General features: G+C 41.5%; 1 protein-coding gene and 1 long non-coding RNA gene across 2 annotated transcripts in view; one reads left to right on the top strand and one right to left on the bottom strand.

Annotated features, from left to right (window-relative positions):
- Window positions 1-8,165: 8,165 nt before the first annotated feature.
- Window positions 8,166-14,288, bottom strand: MARCKS (myristoylated alanine rich protein kinase C substrate). The gene is made up of 2 exons (XM_032651478.1): window positions 13,768-14,288; window positions 8,166-11,978 (listed from the first exon to the last, which is right to left on the bottom strand). Exons 1-2 carry the CDS (start codon window positions 13,867-13,869, stop codon window positions 11,076-11,078), a joined length of 1,005 nt encoding a protein of 334 aa, XP_032507369.1. The 5' UTR covers window positions 13,870-14,288; the 3' UTR covers window positions 8,166-11,075.
- A 2,477-nt stretch (window positions 14,289-16,765) lies between these two features.
- Window positions 16,766-18,850, top strand: part of LOC116763790 — a 479,096-nt gene continuing 477,011 nt past the window's right edge. Inside the window, exons 1-2 of the long non-coding RNA XR_004352621.1 lie at window positions 16,766-16,938; window positions 18,113-18,175. This is a non-coding gene — a long non-coding RNA (uncharacterized LOC116763790). The remainder of the gene's footprint in view (window positions 16,939-18,112; window positions 18,176-18,850) is intronic.

Here is an 18,850-nt window from a genome sequence, read left to right on the forward strand (position 1 = left end):
TATCCAGATGGAAAATTAATAAGGAAACACAAGCTTTAAACGACACATTAAATAAGATGGACTTAACTGATATTTATAGGACATTCCATTCAAAAACAGCAGATTACACTTTTTTCTCAAGTGCACATGGAACATTCTCCAGGATAGATCACATCTTGGGTCACAAATCAAGCCTTGGTAAATTTAAGAAAATTGAAATCATATCAAGCATCTTTTCCGACCACAACACTATGATATTAGAAATAAATGACAAGGGAAAAAACCTAAAAAACACAAATACATGGAGGCTAAACAATACATTACTAAATAATCAAAAGATCACTGAAGAAATCAAAGAGGAAATAAATACCTAGAGACACACGACAACAAAAGCATGACAATCCAAAACCTATGGTATACAGCTAAAACAGTTCTAAGAGGGAATTTTATAGCAATACAATCCTACCTCAAGAAACAAGAAAAATCTCAAATAAACAATCTAACCTTACACCTAAAGGAACTAGAGAAAGGAGAACAAACAAAATCCAAAGTTAGTAGAAGGAAAGAAATCACAAAGATCAGAACAGAAATAAATGAAATAGAAACAAAGAAAACAATAGCAAAGATCAATAAAGCTAAAAGCTCGTTCTTTGAGAAGCTAAATAAATTTGATAAACCTTTAGCCAGACTCATCAAGAAAACGAGGGAGAGGACTCAAATCAATAAAATTAGAACTGAAAAAGGAGAAGTTACAACAGACATGGCAGAAATACAAAGCATCCTAAGAGACTACTACAAGCAACTCTATGCCAATAAAATGGACAACCTGGAATAAATGGACAAATTCTTAGAAAGGTATAACCTTCCAAGACTGAACCAGGAAGAAATAGAAAATATGAACAGATCAATCACAAGTAATGATGTTGGAACTGTGATTAAAATTTTTCCAAAAAACAAAAGTCCAGGACCAGATGGCTTCACAGGTGAATTCTATCTAACCTTTAGAGAAGAGCTAACACCCATCCTTCTCAAACTCTTAAAAAAAATTGCAGAGGAAGGAACACTCCCAAACTCATTCTACAAGGCCACCATCACCCTGATACCAAAACCAGACAAAGATACTACAAAAAAAGGAAATTAGAGCAATATCACTGATGAATATAGATGCAAAAATCCTCAACAAAATACTAGCAAACAGAGTCCAACAACACATTAAGAGGCTCATACACCATGATCAAGTGGAATTTATCCCAGGGATGCAAGGATTCTTCAATATATGCAAATCAATCAATGTGATACACCATATTAACAAATTGAAGAATAAAAATCATATGATCAACTCAATAGATGCAGAAAAAGCTTTTGACAAAATTCAGCACCTATTTATGATAAAAACTCTCCAAAAAGTGGGCGTAGAGGGAACTTATTTCAACATAATAAAGGCCATATATGACAAACCCACAGGAAATATCATTCTCAATGGTGAAAACTTGAAAGCAGTTCCTCTAAGATCAGGAACAAGACAAGGATGTCCACTCTCGCCACTATTATTCAACATAGATTTGGAAGTCCTAGCCACGGCATTCAGAGAAGACAAGGAGAAAAGAGGAATCCAAATTGGAAAAGAAGACATAAAACTATCACTGTTTGCAGATGACATGATACTATACGTAGAGAATCTTAAGATGCCACCAGTCAACTACTAGAGCTAATCAATGAATTTGGTAAACTTGCAGGATACAAAACTAATGCACAGAAATCTCTTGCATTCCTATAAACTAACAACAAAAGATCAGAAGGAGAAATTAAGGAAACAATCCAATTCACCGTTGCAACAAGAATAAAATACCTAGGAATAAATCTACCTAAGGAGGTAAAAGACCTGTACTCAGAAAACTATAAGACACTGATGAAAGAAATCAAAGATGACACAAACAGATGGAGAGATATACCATGTTCTTGGATTGGAAGTATCAATATTGTGAAAATGACTCTACTACTCAAAGCAATCGACAGATTCAATGCAATCCCTATCAAATTACCAATGGTGTTTTTTACAGAACTAGAACAAAAAATCTTAAAATTTGTATGGAGACACAAAAGACCCTGAATAGCCAAAGCAATCTTGTGAGAAAAAAACGGAGCTGGAGGAATCAGACTCCCTGACTTCAGACTATACTACAAAGCTACAGTAATTAAGACAATATGATACTGGCACATAAACAGGAATATAGATCAATGGAACAGGATAGAAAGCCAAGAGATAAACCCACGCACCTGTTCTTAGCTAATCTATGACAAAGGAGGCAAGGATATACAATGGAGAGAAGATAGTCTCTTCAATAAGTGATGTTGGGAAGACTGGACAATTACATGTAAAAGAATGAAATTAAAATACTCTCTAACACCATACACAAAAAGAAACTCAAAACAGATTAAAGACCTAAATGTAAGACCGGGCACTATAAAACTCTTGGAATAAAACATAGGAAGAACACACTTTGCAATAAATCACAGCAAGATTGCTTTTTTACCCACCTCCTAGAGTAATGGAAATAAAAACAAAAATAAACAAATGGGACCTAATGAAACTTAAAAGCTTTTGCTCAGCAAAGGAAACTATAAACCAGATGAAAAGAAAACCCTCAGAATAGGAGAAAATATTTGTAAATGAATCAATGGACAAAGGATTAATCTCCAAAATATATAAACAGCTCATGCAGCTCAATATTAAAAAAACAAACAACCCAATCAAAAAATGGGCAGAAGACCTAAATAGACATCTCTCCAAAGAAGACATACAGATGGCCAAGAGGCACATGAAAAGCTGCTCAACATCACTAATCATTAGAGAAATGCAAATCAAAACTACAATGAGGTATCACCTCACACCAGTTAGAATGGGCATCATCAGAAAATCTACAAACAACAAATGCTGGAGAGGGTGTGGAGAAAAGGGAACCCTCTTGCACTGTTGGTGGTAATGTAAATTGATACAGCCACTATGGAGAACAGTATGGAGGTTCCTTAAAAAACTATAAATAGAATTACCATATGACCCAGCAATCCCACTACTGGGCATATACCCAGAGAAAACCATAATTCAAAAAGATACATGCACCCCAATGTTCATTGCAGCAGTATTTACAATAGTCAGGTCATGGAAGCAACCTAAATGTCCATCGACAGACAAATGGATGAAAAAGATGTGGTACATATATACAATGGAATATTACTCAGCCATAAAAAGGAATGAAATTGGGTCATTTGTAGGGACGTGGATGGACCTAGAGACTGTCATACAGAGTGAAGTAAGTCAGAAAGAAAAACAAATATCATATATTAATGCATATATGTGGAACCTAGAAAAATGGTACAGATGAACCAGTTTGCAAAGCAGAAATAGAGACACAGATGTAGAGAACAAACGTATGGACACCAAGCAGGGAAAGTGGGGGTGGGTGGGTGGTGGTGGGATGAATTGGGAGATTGGGTTGACATATATACACTAATATGTATAAGATAGGTAAGTAATCAGAACCTGCTGTATAAAAAAAAAATTAAATTTAAAAAATAAGCATGAAAAATCATTGTGCTCTGTGTAAGAATGTTGAAAATATAGATTTTCTCAAGAGATACTAATGACAACTTTCATTATAGTTTTGAGAAGAAAGTCTAGTATTTGCATATTTTTTTGTTTGAAATAAATACGTCATTGGAGTGCTAATAAATTTCATTTCTGGATCAAATGAAAATTTAAATTTAGAAGGTATATACCAATAATTTTTTTTAATTCTCATTAAAAATTCTAAGTCCAAAATTTCTACCAATAACTTATGTTTTTAACATATCAAAACATATATGTTAAAAAGAAAATAAGACATTATTTGTACCAGTTTATTCCAATACTAAAACTATAATAGTGCCCCAGAAATGGGAGGAAAATGACATTGTCAAGATAATTAATTTTTCTAGTTAAAAATTAATATTTGGTAATATGACCTGACCAAGTCCTTAGGCTTCTTTTCCTTTATAATTTCACTGTGTTCTCATATCTGTTGAAATGTTATGTATTTTAAATACTCAATTGCCTCATCCAGTGCTTGCCAATTTTTTAAAAACTTTAAAATAAGTAGCTCTAGTTGGTAGTTTCCTTAAAAGAGAATATTACCTTATGGTACTTAAATTCAACTTCCTCAAAATTTCTGTATAAAAGCAGCCAATTAATCCTGCCATAGGGGGCTCTGGGCTCTACAATGAGTATAATTTTTCTTTAAAAATTGCCAGTTTCACTGACCTATGCTCCATCACAGATGTTTTAGTATTCTGCCGGGGAAATTAGTAATGCCTGCCGACCAACATGTCCTATTTAGTGTACCGCTTCATCAAGTGCTAAAATGTATGTCTCCATGACTAGTGATTGCTGAGGCTCCTCAATCTTGTAAATTTCCAGACATTTTTCTTACTACATGGAGTAAAGTGTTAAGTTCATAGATTTTGATGACATTTAAAATGATTACCCAGCAGTAATCATTGGGTAAGAGAAAAAATTGCAATGCTTCCTATTTCTTTGAAATTATGTAAACAGAAGTCTTCTCGACATGACACCTCAACTAAAATTTATGGGCATGCCCACATTTAAATATGTAAATCCAATTAATTTGAGTAAATATCGAGTTCCATTTGTGTTTTGCACATTCCCATGTAGCATCTTAATAAAATTTAAACTGATTTCATTTATTGAATTCTGTAAATTTAAAAGATAATCTACCATGAGTCAATCAGAGCATCACTTACATTGCTTATATCAAATAAGCTTAAATCGATGAATGTGTAAGGATATTAAACAACAAATACCATCATTGGTCACCTTTGGAGGATATTAAGGAACCAACTCATTATTCTGAAAATCGGTAAATAGAGGGAAAGAATCAAACATTTATTCTGCCTTTCCATAAAGAAACGTACCTCAGAACAACAAAATGGTTGATGAAGGAAAGTTTCTTTTTATAGAGTAGCTGCACAAATAATAGAAAAAGGAAAGACAATTAGAGTAATGCCATTTTACAACTTTAAGTTAAATTAATGGATTTAAGCAAAGATCAATGACTTCAAACATCACAAAAAGAGAAACAACCAGGCATATGTGCCTTCTGATAGAAATATATACCATCACCTATGATATAGTCCTTTGAACCTGAATCTGATCAAGCCTCTAGATCTATTGATCAATTTACAGAAAATACAAGAAGTACAGAAAAGAGGAAGGAATGTATTAAATGACAGCATGAGGTGCAATTGGCAAAATTCACACTGGAAATTATAGGACAAATAACTCAGTTTCTTGCACAAATAAATTGCAAGGAAAATACAAAGAGATGGATAAATTCAGACATAACACTACATTGTATTTTTAGACAATATTTTTTTACTATTCATGTTTCAGAGATTTTCCCCATCAACTTATTAATAAAGAATTAAGATAGAGATGTAATCTATCTTTCTAATTTTGAAACTATTGTTTCTCTTTTCTAGGGTAAAACAATAATAATAATGATAAAAATCTCAAGCTAGAAAGTAGTCTCTCTTCCACTGAAGGAGGAGAAAAAGCAAGCCTGTAAAATTCTTTACAACTTCAGCTAAGGACAGACAGTCTTTCCATTCTTACCCTGGAATCCTGTTTTAGTTTGCTAGGGCTGCCATAACAAATACCAGACTGGGTGGTTTTAACAACAGAAATTTATTTTCTCACAGTTCTGGAGGCTAGAAGTCTAAAATCAAGGAGCTGAGAGGTCTGACGTCTTCTGAAGCCCCTCTCCTTGACTTGCAGATGGCCACCTTTTGTTGTGTCCTCACATGGTCTTTTTTCTATACACATGCACCTCTGGTGTCTCTCAGTATGTCCAATTATTTTCTTCTTATAAGGACATCAGTCACATTAAATTAGGGCTGACCCTAACACCCTTATTTGAACTTAATCACCTCTTTAAAGACCCTGTCTCCAAATACAGTCACATTCTAAGGTACTGGAGGTTAGAGCTTCAACATGAATTTTGGGGGGGACAATATAGCCCATAACAAGTTCTTTCAAGAATCTAACCATGTTTATTTGTAACATCAATGCTATATTAACTGTTTAAAATGGTTTGAAATCTAGAAAAAACTTGATGTTGAGTAGAGAAACAAATGTTGACTCAAAAGCTAAGCCCTTGAAACTCATGGAATTAATTACAAAGCTACACTTTGCAAATAGTCTGTAGCCCAACACTTCTAATCATTCCTTGACTCTCACACCTTAATTCTCCAGACATGTGCCCTCCAATATGGTAGCCACATGTGGCCAGTAAGCATTTGGAATGTGGCTGGTCCAAATTGAGATGTGCTATTAGTCTAAAATCACTGAATTTCAGACTTAGTAAGAAAAAATATATAAACTATCTCAGTAATTTTTATATTTATTACATGTTCAAATATCTTGGATATATAGATTATTGAAGTTAATTTAATCTGTTCCTCATTTTTAAAAAATTATGGTTACTGAAAAAGTTTAAAATTACATATGTGGCTAGAATTATATTTTTATTGGATGGTGCTTTCCCAAAATGCAGGTATGTGTCATTTGAATTAAGACTTGTTTTGAAGGCTTTCTTAGACTTCTGATTTATAACTCTCCCCAAGGATTCCTTTCCTTTTCTCACCCCCACTAATTTACACAGGTACAGAATTCTAGCACTTTATCCAGTCCATAACACACATTTCAAAACTAAGGAACACTTGCCCACTTGCTAGGAAGACAATCTGTAATGCCAACTTAACAAATTCAACTGAAATGTTATATTCATTAAAATTTTAAGTGATGAGTAATCCTGTTGCCTTTCACCTTTCCCTGGAAATGAGAAATTGTAAAAGGATCAATTGACAAAGATATTCTCATTTCGCATTTACTAGTAGTACGAAAAAGTGATATGGTCTAATTTTATCAAAACACTAGAACTGAGGACTTCCCCGGTGGCGCAGCGGTTAGGAATCCACCTGCCAATGTAGGGAACATGGATTCGAGCCCTGGTCCAGGAAGCAGCTAAGCCCGTGCACAACTATTGAGTCTGCGCTCTAGAGCCCGCGAACCACAACTACTGAGCCCCGTGCCACAACTACTGAAGCCCGCACGCCTAGAGCCCATGCTCCGCAACGAGAGAAGCCACTGCAATGAGAGAACCCCACGCAGTGCAACAAAGAGTAGCCCCCGCTCTCTGCAACTAGAGAAAGCCCGCGCAGCAACAAAGACCCAACGCAGCCAAAAATAAAATAAATAAATTTATTAAAAGAAAAAAAAACATACTAGAATTGAGATTATCAGGATAGTTTCTAAAAATTTTGAAGGAATTATTTTACATACTTTCAGCTGCTAGATCTTATGATGGAATAGAAATTTTGGTTTGTTTTAAAGTTGATGTTGAACAGTTGAGAGGAAGAACTATAGGAGTATTTCAGGATCAGGAATTTATCACTTTTTCAGGAACATAAAACATGGTTAACATTCACATCTTTTAGAAGTATTTATTTTCCATTTTTAAAATAGCATTGTTGGGTGTAATTTAAAGGAGTGCTAGAACTTGAATACCCAGCAGGGACTGGAGCATTTGAAAGCATTTTAAAATTCCTGTTTGCTACACCCTGCTTTAAGCACTTTCATATAGCTGGGAAGTGGAGAGGGAAAAAAATGCTCAGTTTGCACAGTGAATGATTAAAGGAAAGATAAAAGCTAATAGCCCTGTTACTTAACTAATTCTTTAATTTTCAAAGCTAACTTGGGCTATGTTAAACTACATGCCCCTCCCAGTTGGACCTACCTAAAATATATAAAAGCAAAAAGCACCCTTCCCCCAAATCCTTAACCTTAACTGCAGTTTTATTAAGTTTATATTCATATGAGGGGAAATATAAATAAATTACATTGTTTCTCAAACATATTATCAAGTTCTATCATTAAAATTTTTATTTGACTTGTGAGCATTGTTAACTCACTTTCAATGGATATAATTTTATATCCTAAGTATGATGTCAAGCATACCTTCTAAATTCCTTAAATTGAACGTTATACTTACCATCAACACTTAAGATTTAAAAAATTTCTCTAAAACTTGCATTTTAAAATTAAATTTGTAAAAGATCCTATTTTAGCAAGCTTGATTATATCAACTGGTAAAACTTTATTTTACAAGCAATAGGAATTGGATCAAATGATTATTATAATCCAGAGGAATTATTTTATAACCATAGCAAATGCCATTATACATACTGCCAAAACAGATTTAATAGACAATACTGAACTGTACAAGAGTTATTTATTTTTCCTTAATCTCAAAGCTATTTTAGTAATACAAAAAGCCATATTAACATTTTTCCATTAGAAAACAATGTGATGTACAAAACTTTGGATGAAAGGATATATGTCAAATTTCACTTAATCATTTGGTGGAAAACCCACCACTCCATCAATACCACCCAAAGTGTTTTAGGCAATGATTAAAGTCAAAGTAAGTATCTTAATAAATTCCAGCTGTTAAAAAAACAAACCTAGTAATATAGTTTGCTACATAGTATTTTTGAGTACTCAGGAGTTACTTTTTAAAATCTATTTTTTTTCTGAGTCCTACCACATACCAAGTGCTATACTTGTCCAAGTGGGTATTTGAGAAGTTGGTAAGGTGGAAGACCCCATACAGCGGTCCTTGGGTTACCAGACTTGACTTTTAACTTTCAAACATCCTCCAAGATCAAGAAACACCAACTAAAATTACACACTCCTCCAAGTGTTATTTGATTTTATTAGTGGGGAGGGTAATAGTGGGGAGGGTAAAGAGGTCATGAACTATTATTTATAATCCATTATTCCAATTAAAACCGTATGTCAAAAGCTAACTTATTTTTCTAATGAGTTTAAGATTTGACATTATTACAAACGTGGTTCACTACTGACTTATTGTGAACCCTACAAGGCACACTGCTCAAAAACAGCAAAGCAGGTGTGCATAGACGCTTTTCTTTGCATTTAGTGAAATAATGATATTTGATACCCATCTTTATCTTAAAATTCCATTCAGTTTAGGGTCCAGTGAAGAAAATAAATCCAGTTACAGATGGTAAAGAGCAAAGAAGGTAAACTAGTAAGGATTATTACTATACAAGGAAATTTATTCTCTATCTTTTCCTTTGAATAACAAGATGCTAACACACTACTTTCATTTTTTAAAAAAATGCAACTATTGAATTGAGGCAAGTACTAAAGGCCCATAAACTGACAAAGTCGTCCATTCACCATTACTTCTTTACATAAGCTTGTTTTCCTAAGTATAATGCGTACTCTAAGCTATAATTTGGAAATTAGCCAAGCACTAAGCAATTACAATGGCAGGTAATACACCATCCGTTTTTGAAACACATTCGGTCACTTTTCATGACCCACCTGCAGTTTGGATTAAATAGACTCTCACTCAGTATAAATTTGTTTTGGGATCTGCATGACAACAACAACAAAAAATGTAGTTTTATGACATTTTCACATAAGACATTTAAAGAGTCTTTGGGTCATACCACTTTTGTATTAAGTGATTCATCCTGACATGCTATTAACTACAATAAAAATAATTGTTCAATTTTTAAATGAAAACTAAATGCAGATAAATGGTAACAGATTTGACATGGAATGTTGTAAAATATTCCTGTACGTAATCTGATACTACTGATTACAAATTTCCCAGTTTGAAAACTTCAGATTAAAAACCACAAGAAAATTTACTCTTGATGGCATGCGAGATCTTCTTCAAAATGAAACTAGAAACTCAAAGTCTCAGTATTTTATCAAACATAAAGAAACACAACAAATTTGTACATTTTATTCACATTTATTTTTCGCTTTTAGTGTGCTCACAGAAAATTAGAACACCTTAAGCAGGAGTTTAATAGCAATTTTTGTAAGCAAAGTTACATTCCATCTCTAAGTCAAATTGGTCAAAGCTTCTCCAGTATTTACAAAACATGATAGACAAGATGCTACACAAAACCATTGCATCTGAAGATTTTTTCCTTATTCTCAAAGACGACTGGAAAAGAAAGCATTGTCTGCTGTAATCAAAAACATACCACAGTATAAACAGTAACCATTCCACTTATCACAGCTTGGTTGAGTTTAAAATTTGTGTTTAAAAGGTCCAAGATGACTGCAGTTTTACAAAAATGGGCAGGGTGGAAAGTTGCAAACTTCATGTGCTTCTGGATATCAAGATTTGTTTTTATACAATAGTCACAGTTAAAAACACCCTGCTGGTAATACATAATTACACTTTATTAAGGTCATAAACCAGCAATAAACAATAAAGCCTATACAACTTGTAGTTCTACTTAATCACTGACTGGTACAGCTAACATGAGATAAGTGAAAAGTTCCTATGGTTTAAATGAACTCCTAAGACTATGATCTTTTTAAAAATCTGGGTATTGGTGTTTTTTTTTTTTTTTCCACTTTCCTTCTTAATCAAGACTTGTAGTGTTGTAAACCTGCCTCACAAAATACATCGTAATAACTTTTCTTTAAAAAAAAAAAAGACTAAGCCTTTACACCATCCTTTGTAGTGGTACATTATCTTGGCAATGTTATGCACCACTGAATTTCTCCATCGTGGCTCCTATCACTTCATCGGATATCCCTTTTTGACCCACCCATCTCCTTCATATATGGGCATGTCCATAGATTGACAAAGAAAGTTTACAGTTTTGAATAAAGATGCAAAGTATGCAAAAAACATTAATACTGATGCAAAAAATAAAAATAAAAGAGAAACAAGGCAGAGGAAGGTAACTAAGCTCTCCTCGACCTGTTGGAATGGTGGTAACAGAATGATCTGAGATGGGATCTGTGGGTAGGTGGTTAAAAACAAAATTTGCTGCTTAAAAAAAAGTAAAATAAGAAAAGACATCTTTAAAATCAATCCCTGGTTGTAGACAAGTTCTCCAAAACCAGTACCTGGCACCACTCCAACAAACAAACGGGGGGAGGGGAGAAAAGTTCTTCGATTATCTCAAAAAATCTTGCCCTTTTACTCTGCCGCCTCCGCTGGGGGGGCTTCTGGACTGCACTCGGGCTGGGCCTCCTGTGAGGGAGCTGCGCAGGCTGACGACGCCGCGGCGGCCACCGCCTCCTCCGCGGGGGCCGCCTCCTGCTCCGGGGGCGCGCCGGGCCCCGCGGCCGAGGGCGCCTCGCAGGTGGCCGCGCTGGCCCCGGCCTCCTCGGTCTTCTCCTCGGCCTTGCTGGGCTCCTCGGCGGCCTTGGCCTCCTCGCTAGCGGACGGCTTCTCGGGCGCGACGGCGGCCTCCTCGGGCTTGGCCTCCTGCGGGTCGCCCCCCGCCGCCCCCTGCTCGCCCGCGGCCGCCTCCTCGCTCGGCGCCGCCGCCGGCTCCCCGGAGGCCGCGCCCGCAGCCTCGCCGGCGGCCGCAGCGGCGCCCCCGGCGGCCTCGTCCTTGCCGCCTTCGGCGGAGGCGCCGGCGGTGCCTTCGGCTTCACCGCCCTCTCCCGCTTCCTTCTTGTTCTTCTTGAAGGAGAAGCCGCTCAGCTTGAAAGACTTCTTGAAGGAAAAGCGCTTCTTTTTTTTTTTCGGGGTCTCGTTGCTGGGCGAGGGCGTGGCCCCGTCCTCGGCCTTGGGCGAAGACGTCGAGGAGGCGGCTGACGCGGCCTCCCCCTCCGCGGCCGTGGGCGAGCCGGGCTCGGCGGCCTCGCCCTCCGCGGGGGCCTCCTTCTCCGCAGGGCTGGCCCCGGCCTCGGGGGCGGCGGCGGCCAGCTCATCTTTCTCGGCCGCGGCGGGCGACGCCGCCCCGCTCCCGGCGGCCGCGGGCTCCTCCTTGTCGGCGGCTGGGGCGCTGCCGTTAGCCTGCAGCTCCTCCTTGGCGCCGGGCTCGGCGGCCGCGGGAGAAGCGTCGCCGTTTACCTTCACGTGGCCATTTTCCTGCGGGGCAGAGAAAGCGGGAGGTCACTGAAGGGGGCCTGGGCCTGTCATCCCCGCCCCCACTCCAGGACCGGGAGGGACTAGCGTCCACCGGGGCCCCTCTGGTTTTGGAGACCTTCTCCTTCATGGGGAGGCGGTATTGGATGCCCAGAGGAGAGTTCCTCGAAGACCTGGGGGCAGTGCTGTTTGGGATGTCTAAAGGAACTGAGGAAGCCTCGACTACGCAATAAATGCCCCCGAGGCCTTAAAAGGGCCGAGTCTGAAACATGAAAAGCAAAGGGTAACCCATTCCAACCTTCGCCTCAAGGGCTTTGGGATAAAGGAGTCACGTAATATATGATACGCCAAACGCCCTTTGGAAGGAGGCACAGAGCCAGAGCGGGTGATCTGCGCCTAGGTTACACATCCCCCTTTCTCCCTAAACGCTAAAGGCGCCTTCAAAACACCAAGAACTCCCAGGGGTATCCCAGCGGTCCAGCCAGAAGTGCCTGGGCTGCGCGCGCAAAGGCCCTACGCCCGCCAAGGGCCTGGGGTCGGCAGGGGGCGCTGCGGCTCCACGGCGCGGAGCGGGGCGCGGAGGGGCGGGGCGGCCGGGCCACCCCGCCCTGCCGGGTCGGGCCCTGCCCGCTAGCCAAGGCGCCCCCAAGCCCGGATAGCGCAGCGCGGAGTCCGCAAACAAAGCTCAGGTGGCATCCTAGTCTGGATAAAACTAACGAGGCAGGGGGAAACCGATTATTTCAGAGGTCTCGCCTCTTCTTCCACGCCCACCTTCGCCAGTGATTCTGCGAAGCCCGGGCGCGCCCAGGCGGCTCATTTTGCATTTTTAACGGGTTCAAAGCCTCTTGGCAGAGCTTGCCGCCGAAGCAACACGGCCTCTGCTCTAGGAAAAGAGGCGTGGTGGGTGCCCGGTGTTTGCGAAGCAGCCACCCTTGGCCGACCTCTCGGGCCCACCCAACCGTAGCCATCCGCCTGGGTTCGGGCATCGCAGGGGCAGCCCCCGCAGTGGTCCAGGCGGCGCGCACAGCAACAATCTCGACCGAAACACAAGAACTGCCTCTGGTTGGCCATCTGGACAGGTTCTTCAAGGACCCACAGAGTCTTCCCACACTAGGGAGACCATTTAAAAGTCAGATGGGTGTGTAATTCCAGAGACAACTACAAATAAAGATTTAGAACAGTGGGAAAAGCCCACCGAAAGGTAGTGAAACCCTTCTGCCCAGCTCCAGCCAGCCAGCCAGCAACCTTTCCAAGAACCCGGGGCACGCTGCCTCGGCATACAATAAGACAGCCCTTCTTCCCTCCTCGCCTTTCTCCACCGCCATCCCTATTCGCCCTCCCCCCGCCCTTCCCTACCCACATACACAATCACACCAGTTCAGAAATCTTGAAGGCGACCCAGTCTCGACAACAAACACCAGAGACACTCAAATACCTTTGTGCCCACTAAACACAAATGCAACCTGGCTGGGTGCGGGGGTGTGGGGTAGCACCTAGCTAGTCACGTTCTGCCAAGCTCCAAACACGCCATTTTAGACGATTTATCATTCATTCCTCCCGTCTACACAAGAATCACCAGGATTCTCCGGGAACCACTACTTTGGAGTGGGGGGAGACCCCACCTATAAGAAATTGACAATTTAAGCTATCGATTTCCATTCAACTTTCAGATTGGAATCTGGTCACGGTCCTCTCCGCAGAAGGCGCTTCGGGCACGACCAGAAGGGAAGGGGAAGCGTCGGGACTAGAGAAAGACACCAAAGAAATAACCAGAACCACAGGTAGAATTTACCTGCCCATTCGCTTTAGAAGGCGACGAGGCCACAGCCGCCTCTCCAGGCCTCTCCGCGGCGGCTTCTCCCTTCGCAGCGGTCTTGGAGAATTGGGCACCCATGCTGGCTTCTTCAACAAAGAAACTCAACAGATCCAAGGGGGGAACAAAGAGCTTCGGGTTGGTGTAACGACGGGGTAAGCAGTAGCGGCGGCGGCAGCAGCAGCGGCGGCAGCAGCAGCGGCACACACACCGGAGGGAGGGGGGAGTGGGGGTGGTGAAGAGGACAGAACAGAACCGAATAAATACACTCCGGATAAAAAAATTTTAGTCGAAGAGATCAAAAAGCAGCAGCGCAGGAGGGAGGGAAAAAGGGTGGAAAAGTCGAGCACAAAAAAAGGAGCCCAAGTGTAGTTTTTTTAAAAAAGAAGTAATAAAAAAATCCCAGATTTGTAGCCGCACTGTAGACAAGAGGAAAATGGAGAAATCTCCCTGGTTGCTAATAAGATGCGGGGTCCAACGCCCAAGTGCACAGATGAATGGGCTCGCGGGCGCTGACGCGGCCCCCGCGCGCGCCGGCCAATCCGCGCGCCGCACACAAAGCAGGGGGCGGGGCCTGCGCGCCCGGCGAACAATGGAGCCGCGCTTTGCAAACGGTTTGAAAATCAGCCTCAGACCGAGAATTAATGTCCTCCAAATAAATAAATCAATTAAAAAATACATGCTTCTCGCCTCCCTCTGCTTGAAAATACTAATGCATTACTTGATTGGCTTGCTTTGTTTGTAATTAATTAACGCGGGAGGGGTGGTACTTGTGGATGGGGGCGGAGAAAGCGTTAACTTGACTCGCTTTGACTCTGGTCGGTCTATATCCGTGTCTGCCTCCCTCCCCTCCCTCCCCTCCCCCATCTTTCCCGTGTGTTTCTGTGTATGTGTGTATGTATGCGAGTTTTTAAGACAATGGTGGGGATATGTGTGCAGCATGTTTTCTGTCTCTGTGTTCCATATTGGTTTCACAGATACCGCACAGGGTTTGTTTTTCTAACGGTTGCAAATGTGAATTAGCCCCAAATTGAAAGGTATTTAAACCAAGAAGATCGAATTTCATCAAACGAGATCGCGAGTTAGAATTAGGTCTGTAGGCCAGATGTAGAAAATGCAAAAGCAGCAAGCAGACGAAGCCACACTCCCTTCTCTATCCCACACTGGCATGAAATAAAATATTTAGAGATTGGCCTGCGGCGCTCATCAACCCCCCGCCCTCCCCGTTCCCAATTAGTGATTCCCCCCCCCAACAATATAAAGTGAGGGCCATGTACAAAAGATTGGAAAGGTCTGCATTTTATCATTGTATGAAATGACAGTTTTTCCTCTGTGGTGAAATGAGACACAGCCTAGAGTGTACGAATCCATATTTACAGTTGGGATGCAATTCGCGTCGATATGAATCTTTTTCAGCCTACTGCCAGCCTCGGAGGGACTCTTTTCTTCCTGAACATGTGTGAATGTGCACGCAATCGAGTGGGCTCCTGGAAGGGAGGGAGGCAGCCGCGACGAAACTCTGAACAACCGGATTGACTATTACAGTTCTAAGGAGAAATTACATATTGAGAGCTAGCAAGAACATCCCTGAACGCTCCAAGTCTAACTTGGGTTAGAGAAAAGGTCTACCAGTGTACCTCCATCTGCACCCCTTGCCACCGAAGTACCAGACGCTACTTGTGCGTGAAAGACAGCGCACTGATTTAAAGAATGGAGGGGGAGGGGGGAGAGGCAAAAATCAAGGATACACCCTTATAAGCATTCTCCTACCACCTACATTTTTGCTCCCAAAGTTTTCACTCGTGTCCAAATCAGACTACTTTTTCTCGTTTACATTTAGTGATCCTCAAATGAATAATCTTTAGCTTATGGAGGTGAGAAGCAGTCGGAGGAATGGTTCGATTCTCCCGGTGCTGGCTCTGAATTCTCAAAGTTTTATTTTCCTGCTCACTGTAGGGAAATGGGTCACACTCTGAGTGAAAAAGACGGTTGATTCAAGCCAATAACTCTTTGTTCAAGTACTGCTTTGAAAATCACCAAGCTGCAGATCGTTACATGAAGCTTCGTCTTCTCACTGTCCACTTCTTCAGATGCGTCATTATTCAATCACGAAGTCATATTCCCCAGAGCCGACGTTAAGACGTTTCCGTAGAAGTGTATCTTGCCAAACTTGTTATCACCCTAAGGGAGCCCGCTGGCCTGGCCCAAGACCCCAGCCGCCGCGATGGTTACGAATCCCTTGTATTAGCGTCGTTCCAACTTGAAAAGCCAACTGGGCTGATCCAAAACCACCATCCAGGCGAGTCTCAAAAGCTCTTTTAAGCTGTTGATTTCCCCCTACCCCCAACGTGAATCATGCCCCTTCCTTTGCATCCCCCTCCCGGTTAAACTTGGGGCGATTGCTAGCTCGCTTTTGGATTTTCTCCTGACGTGTTCTTAGCCCTCCATTTGGGGGCTGCTTTTATTGCTCCTTTGTTACCAGGCTGCGGTGTAGCTTTCCCGTCTTTTTCTTTCTCGAATGCCTATTTGCCTGGTATCGGCTTGTCTCCTTGGCAACGGCCAGGGAGGATTCGGAGCCCCAGGCTGGGGGGAGTGGGAAGGGGCGGAGCCGACGGGGGGTGGGCAGGGAGGTGGTGGAAGAGAAAGAGACGCAGAGCGAGAGACAAGACAGCGAAGCAGATGGCCGCACGAGGGGGCGGAGTCCCGGCGGGGCGTGGACGTCGCGAGCTCGACGGAGCCAATCAATTCCCTCAGCTCCTCCGGGGCTAGAAAACAAGTGTAAACACTTAGATTGATTAACCACGAGCGGTCCCTAGTTTAGGGTAGTAAAGTTGGTTTTCTTTCGATAAGAGAGCGCATTTTTAGCGTAGGTTGGAAAGCCGACAGTCCCCAGTAACTAGCAGGGGGAGGCGGTTTGCGGGGCTCTGCCGGGGGGTGGCAGCGGGGGCGGGGGGCGCTGGGTCAACCTCTCCTCAAACTCTTCCGGCGTCGGGCCAGTCGGGGGGAAGACGCGAATGCGCGAGGCGGGTGAAGGCGGAGGTGAGGAAGGAAGGGGCTGGGAAATGGGAAGAGGTCACTCTGCCTCGGAAACTACATAACGACTGGGAAGGACTTCCAAACAAGACTGGAACCAGTAGGAAGTTGTACAGTGTAAGTACATAGTTCCTCAGGAGTTCGGTGTTCTTACACCCAAAGCTAAAGGTTTCAAATCAAGTTCTAAGTATATAAATATGATTATATATATATATATATATATATATATATATATATATATATGACTAAAGAACCCAAGTGGTCATAGTGAAAATGTAAAACTGGTAAATGCCTGTAACCAACTCACCAGGAGGAAACAGTCATTTATTCTCTTTTCACCACGCACTAGGGTATTTCTAAGAGGATGACAATCTGTATATGGTTTTCTCTAGAAAAAGAATGATATCTTTAGGATACCTCAGTTATTTTTTCCTTAAAATGTTAGCAGTAGAAGGGAATTTTTAGATAGTTCCACAAATTCCTTGAGGGCCTGCTGTATCCCTCAAGGCCTTGTTTTCCCATCAGAGAACAAGAGAGATGCAATGCAATCTTTGGCCTCCAGGAGCTTACTTTCTTTTTCTGGCCGTGTGGCTTGCAGGATCTTAGTTCCCCAACCAGGGATTGAACCACTTCCCTGTAGTGGAAGCCTGGAGCCCTAACCACTGGACCGCCAAGGAATTCCCTAGGAGTTTGCTTTTTAGTAGATTGCTTTAGGTGAATTGGATTATCTAGTTTCATCTAGTCTCTTACCAGATGAAGAAACAGTCCTGGGGAAGTTGCCAGATTATGTCAGTTGGTAGAGTCAGGGATAGAGCTCACCCCCTTGATGATTCCACATCTCTGGCTTCTTCCACTACTCCCGGTGCTGACTAACCTTCCCTTGATGGCACAGATTCATTGGATAGGTTGGTTATTCATAACTAAATTATTTCTTCGGCTCCTGCTAAGTACTAGGAAGGGGCTAGACATCAGTTGACACCAGGGAAGAGGATGAACATGTCTGTCCTCTCATGTAACTTCCACTTCGCATTATTATCTCTTAAAATTTCTTAGAATATGAGGAAAGAGAACAAAGGATGGGATTAACTGTGTGCTTAGAAGAAAGCAAACAAACGAAAAAACAATAAAGATGCGGGCCACGTTCTAGATTCCAAATTAAATATACCTTTTTCATTTGAAAGCATTCATTCAACATTCATTCATTCACAAAGTACAAGATCACACTGTGTTAATGGTGCGGTGCTCCGTTTTTCATCTTAGGTCTTATATTACCTGAACTTTAATTCCACAGAAATTGATTAACGTGGAATACAGTGTGGAGCAAAGCAGACACAGCCCGTCATTCATTCAACAGGTACTTATTGATTTCCTATCATGTGCTAGGTATGTGGAACATATCAGTGAACAAAAGAGACAAGAAATCTTTATGGAGCTTACATTCTAGAGAAGGGAGAAAACAAACTTTCATAAATGTAAGTAAGCAGATTATATGGAATACTAGTAGTACGTAAGTGTTGGGGTGAGGCAAAGTAAGGGGGATATGAGTGCAGGGTTGAAATTCTATATAGGAGGTCAGGGAAGGCCTCACTGAGAAGATAAACTTTGAGCAGATTTGAGGAGGTGAGGGAATTGTTCAGGTGCACCTAACCTAGCAAGAGAAGGAGAAATCAGAGTTGAACAAAAAGATCACAAATAGATAAGTCATTATAAATAATCATATGTGTTCTGAAGGGAAATGTAGGGTGCTATAAGATAGTCTAATTTAGTTGAGAGGGTTTCAGAGGGCCTTTTAAAGGAGTGACAATTTAAGAGGAAACCTAAAGGATAAGTAGGCATTAACCAGGTAAAGTGGTGGAAAATTGTATTCAGATGGAGTAAAGCCCCTGAGGAGGGAAGAGTTCAAATGGGTTTGGGGGGAATGTCAAGAGATTGGATTGGCCATATTTTTGGGTGCCTATAAAATGTTCTAGTAGAAAAGTTAAATGTGCAGGTGTAGGAGTCTGGAGCTCAAAGACTGGTTTGGAATGCA

Source organism: Phocoena sinus, chromosome 12 (assembly GCF_008692025.1).
Source record: "Phocoena sinus isolate mPhoSin1 chromosome 12, mPhoSin1.pri, whole genome shotgun sequence".
Lineage (NCBI taxonomy): Eukaryota > Metazoa > Chordata > Mammalia > Artiodactyla > Phocoenidae > Phocoena > Phocoena sinus.